This window comes from Seriola lalandi, unplaced genomic scaffold (genome assembly GCF_002814215.2).
Source record: "Seriola lalandi dorsalis isolate HSWRI2012SDOR001 ecotype SW California unplaced genomic scaffold, Sedor1 jcf7180002054304, whole genome shotgun sequence".
NCBI lineage: Eukaryota > Metazoa > Chordata > Actinopteri > Carangiformes > Carangidae > Seriola > Seriola lalandi.
In genome coordinates, this window is record NW_019524857.1 from 267980 (window position 1) to 284258 (window position 16279).

Consider the following 16279-nt stretch of genomic DNA (forward strand, 5'->3'; position numbering starts at 1 on the left):
ACTAGATCAAAATTTTCATTTGTCCAGTTGCAGTTAATTATCAAATACCTGCAAAACTAATGATATTCCCATCAGCCTCAGCTGCATTTTGTGTTTAATTCCAATTAACTAAGGCAGTGAAAATGATAAATATTATACCTGATTAACATGAGCATGTTAGCATTGTTATTGTGAGCGTATTAGTATGCCGACCTCATTTAGGCACCACTGTGCCTAAGTACAGCCTCCAGCAGTTAGCATGGCTGTTATTATTAGTCTTGCGAGAAGTAGCTGATGTTTCATGTTGGTATTGAAATTGTTTGGCGATTTTTATGTGAATAATTTACAAAAACTGTGTTTTCTGACAGAATTGAAGAATCCAATTACCAATTATCTTCCAAAGTGGCAGGTAATCAAGCAGCAAATTTTCCAACACACAGCCAAAAACTCATTAGCATTTGTCCTCTAGTTTGTTTTACCCTCCCAACCTGAAACTAGATAATTTAATCAGCTACATGGAGGTGTGTACAGTGATTTAGCAGAGGTTGCCGGGGGACGTGATCTGCCCAAAACATTGGCAGGATGTATTATGGAATGGCGTCTGTACAAACCTGTGGAAACCCAACCCTAAGATTACTATAACCGTATCAAGTTAATATATTCTATAAGAGGACGTATGACAATATTAGGCAGAATTTGTTGTCGCAGTAGTTTACCACCGACTGTGTATTAAATTGAGAGGTGAACACTTTTCATCACCAGAATAGGATTAATCAAGCAGATAAAAAAATTATGATTGGATTATAATTAATCTGACAATTGAACTGATTCTCATTAAAGTAGAGAACATAAGAGAGAGAGATATTACAGAAGTACCACCTTTTGGATTTAGTTCCACCAGCAAAGAAAGTGGTAATATATATATATATATTGTTCTCCATTCATTTTGTACTGATAAACCCATGTAATTATAATCAATTAGTTTCATACCGGATATCTCAAAGTGATGAGTGCGTGAGCGATGAAAGCATGATGTTTTTAAGTTGAGGATTCATAAATCATTTGACAACAGTTAGAGCTTGCTTCAAAGTAAGAACATTTAGTGCAAATTACTTAGACTTTATTTAAGTATTTCCTGCAATTTTAAACTTCTACTTCACTACTGTACATACTGAAAAACACCTCCACCCAAACCAACTAAAAACATGGAAATGCTTCCTACATTTTACTATGTCAGTAATAATAGTCCAATGATATTATAAAAGCTTGAGAAATTTTTGAAAGGTTCACATTCCCCTCAAGCATCAAACAAGTCTGAATGTACCTATGACTCTTTAGAGATGCAGTTGGCGTTCCACTTAAATTTACATCAGATGCCTGTTACAGCAGGACAATATGACAAGCATTTACTGGAGGATGTTAAGCCATCATCACCACCATATGGCCACACGGCTGCAGAGACACAACAAAATGTTTCACACACCAACACACACAAAAAAAGAAAAAGAAAAACTCAGACACAATATGGCACTGTTTACCATCTGACCAGTGAGTCAGTATTGTTCCGACATCTTCCCCTGTATACTGTCAGGAGCTGCTGTAACAAACAACAAAGTCATTTGCTGGGTCATAAAAAGCAGTCACCACCTTCGTAAATATTTAAAGACTCAGGAAGGATAATATCTATCTATCTATCTATCTATCTATCTATCTATCTGATCATATTAGTTGTATTTAAGTGCCTGTGCTGACACTATCAAAGTAACTGACTCTGAGTTCAGTTTCTCCTTCGTCTATATCTAGATAAATACTTCTGACCCTGCCAAGCAAAACATGGAAGCACATCATGAGGAATGACATTAACTGACTTCCTCCAAGCTTTACAGAGCTGTCAGCAGTAGCAGAGGGGTTTGTGCATGTCAGGCCTTGCAGATGACGCTGCCTCTCTTCATAAACTCAGTATGCATACCTCATACTGTAGAACTTGTGCTATAGTAAGCGATACAAGCTGTTCTCTTCCCTATAACGCAGATGTTTTCCATCTCATGCTTGTCTACCACAGTCAAGGCCAGTATTAGTTTTTTATGCTTTTTTTCTGATTTTGATATATTTTGTTTGTGTTTCATCTGATTGCCACTTCATCTCTTTTTGGCAGCTATTTCCTAACTCTGTGACTGGTGATACATTATATAACTTAAGATTGTGTAAAAAGCGTCTTCCCTATTTCAATTTTCTGATTTGAAACTGATTTATCCAAATATTTGAAACATTTAAATGTTTTTTTTTTTATCATGAATAAGGTATCCATCTTAGATGTGGCATAATTTTCTGGATTTGCAGTTCATGACTGTTTTTCTGTGGGTTTCCAGTTGGCACTGTGATCTCTTCTCACAGTCTAATAACAGCCCTAATAACTCCCCCACCCCCACCACCCACCCCATTACCCTGAACAATAGGATGCAGATAATAGAGCATGGATAACAGAGTGGCTATAAAGCACTTGAAAGGTCTGAATGTGAATTTATGAAATTTTACATTTATATTTCCATGCAAGTAAGCATCTGAAATATTAATGTCACACACTGATGTGCACACTATTTGTAATTTACAATTATTTAATTTAAACTCAATTCACCCAGCTGGTTAATTTGTTGCTGTTTACTTTGTCATATGTTGATAAGCACAGTTATGAATTATTCAAGAGCAGCTGACATTCTAAGTGGAGTACAAGGGTATTCTAAAGTACTGAGTTTCCTACCTAGCCTTTCTTCCCCACACAGAATCCTCTTACATTTTGTTTTTAATTGGATTATTTATTATTATTTATTTTCTTTAAAATGCTCTTTTTAACTGTTTTACTACCTCTTTCTATCACTCTAAGTCAGCTCATTTTGATGTCCTGATAACTCTTTTTATTTATTATAGTCTAATCACATATTATAGAAATTGATTTTAGAGCATGTCCACTGCTTCACTATTGTATTTAAAGATCCCTGCTTCTGGCAGTGTAAGTGTTCTTTTTTTTTTTTTATCAATTGAGTAGCCAAAGGTAATCTCACAAATATCTGAAAAGATCTGCAGTGTCTTATTTTTGCAGAACCACTCTTGCATCTGAATTACACTCCCCCTCCAGCTACTTATGGCTTCTATAAATCTAAAGACCAATGTCTGTTAAAAAATCAGGCGAGGCAAATGCACATTATAGGATGTTTTATTCTGATGGAGTTGGACAGAAACAGAGATGAATCCAGAGTCTTCTCTCGTCGCCATGGAGATCATCGTTGCTCTTAACCCATGATCTGGTAAAGTAAGGACAAATTAATCATTATGTGCTTATCCTCAAGAAACTGCAGAATGTACTACGGTACAGATGATGATTCTCATTGATTCGTATGGGTTAGTGTTAAATACTGACGCTGTTCATCCAGCTGATGTAGGCAGAGACACGGGTGAAGACAGTGGGCTTCCTGTAGGCGTTGCAGCCAGAGGAGGACACGAAGCTGGTCACACCGTGGACAACCCAACGGCCATTGACATTACAGTTCAGGGGGCCACCAGAGTCACCCTGGATTCAGAGAAAACACATCACAGACAGACCTCAGAGCCAATAACTGTTAACTGCTTTATTTCTCTACTCTTGGGCAGAGTTGGAAAAATACCTAGTTTTTCAAAGAGCAACATGTTCCCACTTCCCGCTTCGCATATCCCCTTTTAATCTCACGCTGCCTTGAGCAAGTTTGTGCAGAACATGAGTTTGCAAGACTTTGACACTTTGTGCAGCTTAAGCACAAGCCTGGATCTTTGTAACTGACTTATGCCCCTGCTGATGCAGCAAGTATCCTGCATGTGTCCTCAAAAATATCCCTCTTGACAGGAAGGGGTCAGGCCTCAGCTCAGTGGGGGACATTCAATCTCACTTTGTCATGGTGGAGTGGGACTGAAATCTGACAAGTTCTTTCCAGTGTTTGTCCCAGTTTGCTTATAGCCAGACGTTCCTGCAGGCTTAATCGCAGGAGGACCACATGTTTTAGGAGACAACTGGAGAAACTGAATTCAAAATCTGAGCTGGGAGGAATCTTTCCTGCCGAAATAAAGGTTTTTTTTTAAAAGTTGTAACAAATGGCTTTGCAAATGTTTCTAATTCTTTAAGATTGGTTATAAATATTAATAAGCAGTCATTTTGGGTTTCTAGGCTGTGAAAAATCGCTTTGACCAGTGTTCATCCTTTCTATTTGATAATATTGTGGCTATAAATGTTGGTAATCTATTAATAAATGTTTAATACCTTGTTAATAACTGGATCTTAGTTCAGCTCCTCAGCAGCTCTTTTATGCAGGTAATAGATCATATGGTCCAAATGTTTTTCTTATTAATGGCTTAAAATTGATCCATAAAGCATAAGTAGGCGTTAGGGTGCCGTATTAGAAACGTATTAGAAACTGAAATAGCCTTCAGCCTCCAGGGATACTGTCCCCACGTTCTGGCTCAAGTCGTGTGCATAATACATGTTGAGAATGTGAGAATGGATTGTAAAGTATATTCTGAGACCTCATAGACTCACCTGGCAACCAGAGTCGCTGCCGCCACCGGCACAGACCATGGAGTCCTTCACAGTGCTGCCCCACCATCCGTAGCTGGAGCAGGTCTTGTGGTCAACAACGGGCAGGAAGGCCTGCTTAAGCTGGGCGGACAGCTGACCTCCAGCTGGGGGCAACACAAGAACTATATCTTATAACTGTGATAAAGCTTCTGAAAGCAGGATCATGCACTATGCTACAGATAGTGTTGTGAGTGGATGTAAACACTGAACTGACTCATTTATCATGCGGTGTATCATTATGCCACACTTACTCTGAGTGCGTCCCCATCCAGTGATGTAGCAGGGGTTGTTGTGGGGCAGGACCTGACCGGAGGGAGGCATGGCACCGAGCTGGACGTAATTGTTCAGAGAAGCATCAGAGGACAGACGCAGGAGAGCAATGTCCCACCTGAAGGTCAGAGGTCAGTGAGTTATAAATATTTTCCCTGTCTTCATAAAGGCTTGTTGTAATGGCTTTGTTTAAGAGAAAGCTATTGTCTCTCTTTCAATTAGAGTTGTTTTGGGCTAACTAACAGTTATCTCATTATTAATTAATCTGCAGATTATTTTCCCGCTTTATCTTCTAATTGCTTGGTTTATCACAGTCTCTTAAAACCCAAGGTGGATCTGTAATTCACTTGCTTGGTCCAAAACTCAAAAAATATTCAATTTACAATGTTTTAAAACGGAGCAAAGCAGCACAGCCTCACGTTTAGGCAGTAAATTGATTATCAGTATAGTTGCCAATTCATTTTCTGTCAGCTGACAAATTGTTTCAGCTCTAATTATATTACACTGTATGATTGGTTTTGTTTTCACAATCCATGTCCAGAATAATAAATCTAGTAAGGATTTTTCAGTAAGCGAATGTTGATATTAATATGTAGTATTTAAAAAAATATTTAAGTAACACACAAAAAGAAATATTCCCATTTTTCATAACTTTTTCATTTTTACAATTAACTAAATGCATTCAGTTCTATGTATACCATGTGATGTACATCTATCAGTATTTGTTCATTTTTAATGCAGAGGGGGGTCAGACCACGTCCAGTAACCACTAACCCTCCAGCAACGTTGTTGGAGTTCCACTTGGGGTGGATGTGGACGCGGCTCACGCTCATGTACTGTTCTCTGCCCTCGTTGATGTTGATGTTGTGATCTCCAAGAACAACACGCCAAGTCCTGGAGCTATGGATATACAAAAAAGAGAAGAACATTTTCATTCCTCCTCTATCTGGCACGTAGTTGTCTCTAATAGGACATCTGTTAAAAGTCAATATTTTACATGGAACCTATGTTTTGTGGGGACTTCTTATCTTCTTATTTGATTCTTGATTCAAAAAGACAGCTGTAACACAACCAGTAAAACAACTACAATGTCTTAGCTATGCACAGACGCCAGCAGTAAATAAAACGAAATGCATTTATGTAGATGTTAAGCTCTGTCAGAACCCATATGCTGCTACTTCACCCATATTTCTATTAGATTTAGGCTCAGCAGATATTCTGTGATGCATGAAACTCTCACCGGTCCACACAGTGAGCAGCGGTCATGACCCATCCTCTCTTGATCAGGGTTCCTCCACAGGTGTGGTAGTAGCTGGAGCCAGATTTGTACTGAAGAGAGATCTGATGAAACGACACACAGACAGTATTAACGAGATGGGAGATTTATATGTGTGCGATTTCACAGGAAAAAAAGTGTTCCAAAATATTATAGAACAAAAGAATACTGAGCAGTACTGCAGTAATAAGCACCCCTGCCGTGAAAAGACCCCCCTATACATTTGGCCTTCTTTTAACCTAAACTCAAACCTTAAGTAATCTTCACTCTTCATGACTAAAACCTAACCTTAAGGGCTGCTTTTCACGGCAGGCGTGCTTATTATGGCAAAACACCAGCAAGAAAATATAGCCGAGAATATTTTCACATTGTGTTGCCGCTATTTTTTTACTAAAGTAAAGGATCTGAAAACGTCTTCTTCCACTGATGTGGAGACAAAGAAAACGTAGTACTGTACCTGCCAGGGCCAGGAGTGGGGTCTGGCCACTTCTCCTCCCACAACTCTCCCCTCAACACTGTCATCCTCCAGGAACCTGGGCTGGGGCTCCAGCTCAGCCAGCACTGAGCAAAGCAGAAGCACAGGAAACACATCAGTCACACATAATGTAATTATATGTGTTAGGAGGCGTGTATGTGCAGAATGTCAAAAGAGAGGAAGAATTTGAGATTTTTACCGAGGGCTGCGAGAGAGGTCAACACAAGAAACCTGAGCATGTCTGCAGTCTACTGAAGCTTTCTGAACTGAAGACCTCGGTCCACCACTCTTTTATACCCTCAGGGTCTGTTGTCTTTATGTCTTTTGTGTGTGTGTGGCTGGTTCAAAAGCATCACAGGACCACCTGCGTCTGTCTCACTGTTATCACTACAGTCGGTTAATTCGTGGAACAGCTGACTCAGCTGTGAAACCATTTTTTTCCCCCACTTGTTCTGGCCTTACTATCAGATGTAAGATTATCCTTTACTGTAACTTTCTTTCTATTTTTTTACCACTAAAGCTTTACCTTTTGTAGTAAAGCAGTTTTGACTGCATGTACTGTACACATTAAATGTTTGTGTTTTTACTTTAACACTTATTTGCCCTCATCAAGTCAAGTCCAGACATGTCAGTTACATTTTTATGGCTCAATATCTCAAATCTTAAATTTGCCTCAAGCAGCTTTACAGTCCGTACAGCATATGTCAAACTCTATCCTCTACCCTCAAGTCATTGTTTGCTGCTTTAAGGGCAACTTGCTGCTTGCCAAAGATAGAAAGGGGCTCAAAACAGCACGCACAAATACATTCTGACATTTTCCTAAAGTGCACCTCTGCAGTAAAAACCCATTCTGACATGCATTTTACTCTGCAGAGTCAGTGTGTATGACTTTGTTCTCTTTCTGGTTGTCGACTGGAAGCGATCAACCACTGGGATCAGTCAGAGAAAAGACGATCTTTATTTAAAAAATGATGTAGTACTCCAGTACTCAGAGGAAGATTATCCTCGCAGTCTCTGAGTGTGATTAAGCATTTTAGCTGCCTACACTATATGCCGCTTTGATTTCATCAAAGTGCATTTAAATCTACAGTATATTCAGAGAATGTGCTTTTTTACACAAACTGGAGTGGCTGGAAACATAAACCACCTTAGTAATAGTTTCAAAGAGAATGAAAGTATAAGGTAGTGTTGGCAATACACGGTTACTTTCATGTGTAGAAAATGTGCTACATGAGGAGATCAGGCTGTGGAGCGTATGCCAACCATGCATCCATAGCATACTTTGAAAGGGGCACGGACTCAGGATACATGAAAAATATAGCTGTCTGCACTATCACCAAAATTCACACTCAAAGGTCAAAGCTGCGCTAAAGTCAACAGCAGGCTGTTTAAGCTGGACAGACACCTGACCTCCACATACATGGGAACATAGAGAGAGGAGGAACAGTAACGGGATGATGAACTGTATATATCCTTCCAAGTTACAAGTTGCTGATTTATATAGATCAAGATCATGTTTAAAGCTTAACAAGCCTGAGGCGAAAATACTGTATTCCACTTAAAGCCTTTGATAAGTATTCATGAGGCCCTGTGGATCAGACATTATATATTCTGCATATGTTCCAGTGTCGTTGCACAGTAGCGAGAGCTGCTGCAGCATATGACTTGATCTTAGGGGAGACAGACAATTGCAACTTTGAGTGTCTTGATTTTAATTTGAAGAAATTGTTTTTTACTCACACTTACATATACATATATTGTAAACTCAAATGTAGGATCTTTGTTTTAGGCAAAAGACACAATATTGACTTTTATTTTAAAAGCTGTATGCCAGTATTACTGAGGACTCAGGAAGCAGACATATGTTCTCTAATGCAGATACCCAGCACACATCCTGGAGCTGCTGAGACACACTTAGACAGCTCATCAATGACATGCTGTAGGCTACAACCTGAGCTCTGTTATCTGCTCTTCTCTGACAAGACCCACAGCAGGTAAGGATTACTGTGCCCGTGTCCCACAGACTGCTGCCTCGCAGTGAAACCTACCAGATATATATCTGCCATATCATTTTTTTCTCACAAAAAAAAAAAAAAATACACAAATTTAAAGGGATAGTTTGGCGTTTTGGGAAGTGTGCTTATTCACTTTCATGTTGAGACTTAACAGAAGATGAGAAGATTGACACCACTGTCATGTCTGTGTAAATATGCAGCCGGAACCAGCAGTCGGCCAGCCTGGCTCTGACCAAAAATCTACCAGCTTCTCTAAAGCTCTCTAATTAACATATCTCATGTTAATGCCTCACAAAAACTTGACTGTTCTTTTAAATTTAAGCTCTGCACAATTGCTGCATGTATGTAAACTCCTGTGTTGAGCTAAGGAACCTTTAGAGTGGGGTAAGTGATCTTTTTTTTTAAAAGGATCTTTTATTTCATAGTTTATCTTAGAACTGAAAAACCAATTGCACAGTTTCTCCGATTAAATGTAACTGCAGAATAGTCTTGTGATAAACAGAGGGTCATTTAGCATGTAGAGCACATTTTAGTGTGAGATTTCTTTATTTCAGCCTTAAAAGAATCTAGTTTGAAACATCCATTACAGCAATCCTATAATAATAAAGGTATGGCTTGGAGCATTTAACAAATACCCAGCACATTCACATAAATGATATAGCCTCCCCTTAGGGAGGGCTGTTTTACCCTTATTTATGGAGGATACTGCAGCGTTTCAAGGTCGAAATGAAACAAGCGTAACTGAGACAAGCTTGTAAGATTTAACATACAAAGGTAAGGGAAATGGAAGTTAGAGGGGAAAAGGGAGCGCTGGACTAAAACACTTTTTCTCTTCTTTACAGAATGAAGAATACATAGGCCTAAAAAGTATCAATGAATCAATCGATGAATTCCTCCAGTCACAGCATTCAGTCAGTGTGTCTGTTGTTCTGATTATAGCACAGCCGTGGCTCATGTGTGGTTCCCACTATAGGCAGACACTTATCACGCATGTACTATTCTAGTCGTGCCTCGGCGCTCACTGCAGCCTCTTTCCTCTAAAATGTCACAAAACCACCGGAGAGGCAACAGAAAGGGTAACAAAAAACCTTCTGTTTATTAAACACCAATCAGACCAGTTTCTGATGGGCACAAAAAAAAAAAAAAAACTTCAATTTGAAAAATAACAAAAGATAAAATACTGCAATACGACTGTCAGCATTTACTCAGGGCTGCTGGCTGTCAGAGCTCAGAAATAGAATACATTTGCATTAAGTCAAAAACACAAAAGTGTATCCTCATGTCCCTGGTACAGCCCCTCGGTGCACCATCTGCTCGTCTCTGTATCGGTCCCATCTCTGTCACAGAGGTAACTTGCTGATGTTCACATGCTCTGAACGGGAAAATGCTGAATGTGAAGTTTTAGCATAAGGCAGTGGGTTGTTAGGTGTTTATCTAAATAAAAAGATTTTATCTTGTCAGTGGAGTATGATGCATTATATATTTATTAGTATCAACACTGCGGAAAAAACATCACAACTAATTTAAAACTAGCAATAGTTTAAAGCACGGATATTGATTTTGAAATGTTTTATTGATAGAAGGTTTGAACAGGCAAATTCATTGCAGATAGGGAACAAGCTCAAGCTCAGAGTCGTTACTGTTGCAAGAATCTTATCCATTTCAAGGATTGTTCATGACCTGGAAAAAGAAAAATCCATATATTCAGCAACTACAGTAGTTTAGAGGAACATGCTGTGAAAAGTATATTGTGTAATTAATGAAAAAAGTGAGGTCTTTGTAATGTGTCATTTTGTTTACAGTAGGTTAGCATTACTGACCGAGTTAATCCATGTTATGTAGGCAGAAACACGGGTGAAGACAGTGGGCTTCTGTGGAGTGTTGCATCCCATACCAGACACAAAGCTGGCTATACCATGGACATACCAATTGCTGTTAACAATGCAGCTAAGAGGGCCACCAAAGTCACCCTAGGACGAGACAAAGAAATGTTTTTTTTTTTTTTATTACTATTCAGAAATACATAACCATAAATATATCACTTCCCCTTTTTTTTCAAACCATCTGTAGTAGCTTTAGCTAGACATATGACAAACATTATGTTTAGATTCTTCTGCATTCAAATTCATTCTGGGTTTACCGGTGATTATTTTATCAGGTGCATTACATTTTAATACATATAATACTTGAATCATAGGAATAATAACAATGTAAGCGTAAAATCCACAACCTTCGAACTGATTATCAACAACATCTGTTTGAACAGGTGTGTTATCAGGTGTGGCATGTGGAAAATAGTATTTAGTGTTTTGCAAGCGCCCATGATAGTATGACTCAGCAGATTTTCTCAGCTGGTGACTGAGTGGATTCATATTTAGCAGGCATTATAATCCTGCATGTGCTTTTTTTTTTATTGGACTGCATGTGTTTAGGATATCCTTTTTTTTTTTTTTTTTTTAAAGTGTGCTTTGAATATTTTCATATCGTTCACACCAGCAGACTCACATTGCATCCTGACTGAGCACCTCCTCCGGCACAGATCATGGTGGTCTTGACGGTGCTGCCCCACCAGCCAGAGCTGGTGCAGGTCTGGTGGTCAACAGAAGGAAGGTAGGCCTGTCTCATCCTGGCAGACATGCTACCACCAGCTGCATGTGTAAGATACTGAGTCACTTCACAGTTTACAGTCAGAATAATGAATGTGAGGAGTTGCGTCTGACTCACTGGAGATACGTCCATATCCCGTGATGTAGCAGTAGTTGTTGTGGGGCAGGATCTCACCGAAAGGAGGCAGAGAAACCGGCCTCACGTAAGAGTTCAGGGAGATCTCAGAAGACAGCCGCAACAGTGCAATGTCATTACTAAAGGTCAAAAAAATGCTTGAAATTCTTCTACTGCAAGTACAATCACCAGAAACATCCTGAATATGTTACAAGTATCTGAGTGACTTTGAAACAGACAAACAGAAAACATCATACAGTCGTAAATTCATTCAAAGGTTAAATCAATCAAAATCTGACTCCAATGTAAAACTCTGCATGTTAAACAAAATAAGAAATGTTTACCCAAAAAGTTCACTATGTGGTCTCTGAGTACGAGACCGATACTAGAATATAATAACAGAAAGGCCCACCCAGAGGAGATGCTGTTACTGTTCCATTCAGGATGGACATAAACGCCAACGACATTCCTGTGTTGCTCTGTCCAGTAGTTCTGGTGTAGGATAAGAGCACCAAGGACAGCACGCAAAGAGCTGTAACTGTTTTAGCTTTGATTAGTTTATTTGTTTCCACAGTGAAAGATGATGAGAGAGGTAAGGCACAAATACAAGAAAGAAAAACATGTATAGCATTTGTGTGGGGGATGTGTAATAAGACGAAACCAGAATCTCAAAAAATAAAAATCATGCAGGCATATATGAGTTACTGTGCAGTATATCCAATTAGAGTAATAGAAGATTGACAGTATCGTATGTCTTACCTTAATGCACAGTGAGCGGCGGTCATAACCCATCCTCTGCTGATCAGTGTTCCTCCACAGAAATGGTGATAGGACCCATCTGAGAAGTACTGGAGAGAAACCTGGAGCAGGACTCACAAAATATTCTGATCAAGAAAAACTGTCAAACTGTCTTCCAGCCTTAAAAAAGACCATACAGCATTTGAGTTAGATTTAAACAAGTGTATATTTTTAAATTAGACTGATTCATGTAACAGATTATTACCTTTTTAAGAAAGTCCTTTCTCTTGAGCGACAATTTGATATTTTGTGAGGTACTTTTATTCATGTTCATCCAACAGTTGGATGAGAAGATTGATACCAATTTTCCACCTGCGTGCTGAGCCAGGAGCCAGTTAGCCTAGCTTAGCATAAAGACTGGAAACAGGCAGTATGGTCCTATCTTAAAATAATAAAATCAATCAGCAGGACCTCCAAGGCTCAGTGTATGTTAGATTATATATATTTGCATATCCTCTTGTTTAAACATTCCAAAAACCAAAGTGTGCAAATGATAAGATGGTGCATTTTGTCACCATTGAACAACACTAATCTAGCTATTTCTGCCTGTTTCTAGTCTTTGTGCTAAGGTAGGCTAGCCAGTAGCTGGCTGTAGCTTTATATTTAATGAGCAGACATAAGAATGATATTAATCTTCTCGTCAAGTTCATAGCTAGAAAGTGAAAAAGCATATCACCAAAAACTTCTCTTTAAGGAACAATTTTATGTAGCATTCTTGTGGAGGTAACACTAGATAGACTAATAGAAAAGTTGACCTATAACCATCTTAAAAACTGTTCTGTGACATGCAAACCCACCAAGTGTTTTGGTTTCATCTGCCACCTACAGTCTACTATATGGAAGACCAGGATCTTGCAACCTTGTTTTACATGTTCTGCCTGGCTTTGTGTTACTGTACCTGCCAAGGCCAGGAGCTGCGTTTAGGCACTTCGTCACCTCCCACAACCTTTCCCGCAGTGTTGCTGTCTATGTAGCTAGACTGCAGCTCCAACTCAGCCAGCACTGAGGCACAGGAGGAAGCTCATCAAAACACCACTGATCATGGTTTCCCTCTGTGTTAATTACATGTGTGTTTTATCATAGGCCAAAAAACATTTTCCATCGGTACATTATTTACCGTGCTGCCTTGACATTTCTTACCTGTGGCTGCGAGAGTGGTGAAGAGCATAAAAACGAGCATGTCTAAAACTCCTATCAGTTTCTAAGTGCACATTTTGTTCTTTTATATCCTGAGCTGACCGTCATTTGATGCGGAACCTCTGCTGAGCTTGGCAGTGGTCAGTCATGCACCTGTTGCCTGTCTCAGGCTTTATCACAGTTTATGATAGTGTGTGACAACATGCTGCCACATCACAGCTGTGGTTGCATAAACCTTCCAATGAAAAGATGAGTCATGATACAGAATTTTATCAACTTTATTTTTTGTAAAATAAAGGCCAGACAAGTAAAGACAGTGGATGAAAACATGGTTGATGGTGGTTTCTGTCTTCATATCCTGCCACACGGACCACTCTGTTGTTTATACCATGATCTGGAAAAGAGGAGTACTGATCAGACATCTTATACAACCTGAATGATATCACCAGAAAAATAAATTCCATAACACTCATACCCACGTTATCATCCCTAGATTGATAATGAGTTCTTTAATATGTTATTCAATCACTTATCATAAATGTGCATATCCATCATACTAACCGAGTCCATCCAATCGATGTAGGCAGACACACGGGTGAAGACGGTGGGCTTCTTGGGATAATTGCATCCATAACCAGACACGAAGCTGGCAATACCATGGACGTAGTATTTTCCATTAACCAGGCAGTTCAGAGGGCCACCAGAGTCACCCTGAGAGGGATTAGATGAAAGTATTATGGATATAATCATTCAGTGGTGCATACAAAATAAAAATACAGAGTAGATTACTGTTATTGGGGCTTAAATTGTTCTTTTTTCACTAATGTCACTTCACCCTGCTACTTCATTGGAATACAAGTAATATTTATCAAAGTGCAAATAAAATATGTCTATGACTTTATATTAATGTGATTTGCCGGTTTTCTTTTTCACATAAGAGTAGACTCACATTGCATCCAGCCTCAGCAGCTCCACCAGCGCACACCATGGTGTTCTTGACAGTGCTGCCCCACCAGTCAGGGCTAGTGCAGGTCTTGTGGTCGACCACAGGAAGATAGGCCTGCTTGAGCTGGGCGGACAGGCTACCACCAGCTACACATGGTGAAACGGGAAAGATAAGATATGCTGAGCTTTATAGAAAGGACTCAACCACAGCTTTGAAACTAACATGTGCCCAGAGGGATCATGTAGTCATCTCACTGGAGGTGCGTCCCCATCCGGTGATGTAGCAGAGGTTGTTGTGGGGCAGAATCTGGCCGGTGGGAGGCAGAGAGCCCAGCTGGACGTAGGAGTTCAGGGTGGCTTCAGAGGACAGGCGCAGCAGGGCAACGTCGTAACTGAGGTAGAGACCCATGGATTAAACAGGAGGAGGCAAAATATCTTTGTAAAGATACTACACTACCACAGAGGACATTTTGTCTATTGGTTAAACCACTACTTCCCTACAGTGACGTTCTTACCCCATACCCGTTATGAACAAACAGGTTTGCACAAATGTTGAGAACTGAGAGAAAACATTTGCTCACTAAAGACAGATACAGTACCTCTCTTTTAAAATCAACAAAAGGATGTTTGCTGAGGAATTATCATCAAATCATTAAATTTTGCTCTTCACCCATTGGACACCCTGCTGGAGTCCCATCTGGGGTGGATGTAAACACGGCTGACCTGCATGACCTGCTCTCTGCCACTGTTGCTGTTCAGGTCATGCTCACCGATAATGACACGCCACGTCCTGCTGCTGTAATGTTTTTAAAAAAAGAAGCAAAGTGAAACACAGTAGTCAGTGATTAGATACAATTTTCACTCAAATGACCAATTGCAAGTCATTCTTATTACATTAATTCTTATTACAATAAACTATTGCAAAGAAAAAAAGAGCACAAAACACCATTCATTGACTTCTGGTTTTGTTTTTGTTTGTCCGGGGTTTGGAGACGTTTCTTTCTAATCAAATAAACGAATCCCCTTCGCTATGTGACAGTTATAAATGAGGCTGTGAGTTGTGTCCTGATGCTGGTGACATTTAAAAACACTGAAATAAATCATAGCTGAGTCTTAAGATAAGAGTAACCAATGCATTTTGAAAAATACCATTATTTTTTGTTTTTGTAATCAAAAGTCATTCGGCCAGAGGGTGTGCTGTGGTTAATCATTATGTTACCTGTCCACACAGTGAGCAGCAGTCATAACCCAGCCTCTCTCAATCAGGGTTCCTCCGCATGTGTGGTAGTATTTGCTGCCAGATCTGTACTGAAGAGAGATCTAAGGAGGGGAAAAAAACAGACCTGAGTATGTATGAAAATATGATCATCTTCCTTCACAGTCCCTGAACATTATTCATCATTTTTGTGCTGAAACAACACATGTGTTTAAACATGAATGTAATGTGTTTTTCTTTTTTTTTTGACTTTGTGTTACAGTACCTGCCAGGGCCAGGAGTTGGGTTTGGCCACCTCACCTCCAACAACCCTTTCAAAGCTATCCTCCAGGTACCTGGGCTGGGGCTCCAGCTCTGCCAGCACTGGTTAAAAAAAAAAAAATAGACAAAACAGATTGATTGATTCATATGTGGTTTACCAGAAACCTCATGATATTATTTACTTTCCACCTAGAGAAAGAAGAAAGGAGAAATTAGGGCGGCCGGAGTGTACTGGCAGATTATCTGGAACTCCTATGTGTTGACTAAACTAAAACTGGGTGACCGAGTGATGACAGAGAGAGTGACTGATAGACCGACAGAAAGAGATCAATAAGTAATGGTTATATAGCGCAGTGTGTGTTCTCATTTTCTTACCCATGGCTGCGAGACTTGTCAACACCAAAAACCTGAGCATGTCTGCAGTGAGTCTGAACGTTTCTGCAAGGAGCTAATGCCTCTCTCCTTCTTTTATACCTCAACTCAGCCTTCAGCTTGTGTGGAAAAGTGTGGCTGTTCTTTCTGCTGTGACAAAAGCCAGCTATGCACCTGTGGTTTGTCCCACATTGTGTTATCACAGTCACTTAGC

General features: G+C 39.6%; 3 protein-coding genes across 4 annotated transcripts; all 3 read right to left on the reverse strand.

The window, feature by feature from the left end:
* Positions 1-3174: 3174 nt before the first annotated feature.
* On the reverse strand, positions 3175-6912 carry LOC111655102 (elastase-1-like). 2 transcript variants are annotated; one of them, XM_023406357.2, is made up of 8 exons: positions 6800-6912; positions 6583-6686; positions 6090-6190; positions 5624-5749; positions 4831-4967; positions 4541-4683; positions 3395-3544; positions 3175-3278 (listed from the first exon to the last, which is right to left on the reverse strand). In XM_023406357.2, exons 1-8 carry the CDS (start codon positions 6837-6839, stop codon positions 3267-3269), a joined length of 813 nt encoding a protein of 270 aa, XP_023262125.1. In that variant the 5' UTR covers positions 6840-6912; the 3' UTR covers positions 3175-3266. The 2 variants fall into 2 exon arrangements, with proteins under 2 accessions (XP_023262125.1, XP_087030150.1); XM_087174024.1 differs by lacking the exon at positions 3175-3278 and having other exon boundaries at positions 3383-3544.
* A 3257-nt stretch (positions 6913-10169) lies between these two features.
* Positions 10170-13363, reverse strand: LOC111655090 (elastase-1-like). Its single transcript, XM_023406340.1, has 8 exons — positions 13275-13363; positions 13033-13136; positions 12096-12196; positions 11749-11874; positions 11340-11476; positions 11121-11263; positions 10436-10585; positions 10170-10295 (listed from the first exon to the last, which is right to left on the reverse strand). The coding sequence occupies exons 1-8, from the start codon at positions 13312-13314 to the stop codon at positions 10278-10280; spliced, it is 819 nt and encodes a 272-aa protein (XP_023262108.1). The 5' UTR covers positions 13315-13363; the 3' UTR covers positions 10170-10277.
* Positions 13364-13533: 170 nt separating this feature from the next.
* On the reverse strand, positions 13534-16205 carry LOC111655087 (elastase-1-like). The gene is made up of 8 exons (XM_023406338.2): positions 16069-16205; positions 15698-15795; positions 15436-15536; positions 14887-15012; positions 14472-14608; positions 14221-14363; positions 13833-13982; positions 13534-13665 (listed from the first exon to the last, which is right to left on the reverse strand). Exons 1-8 carry the CDS (start codon positions 16106-16108, stop codon positions 13654-13656), a joined length of 807 nt encoding a protein of 268 aa, XP_023262106.1. The 5' UTR covers positions 16109-16205; the 3' UTR covers positions 13534-13653.
* Between the last annotated feature and the right edge of the window lie 74 nt (positions 16206-16279).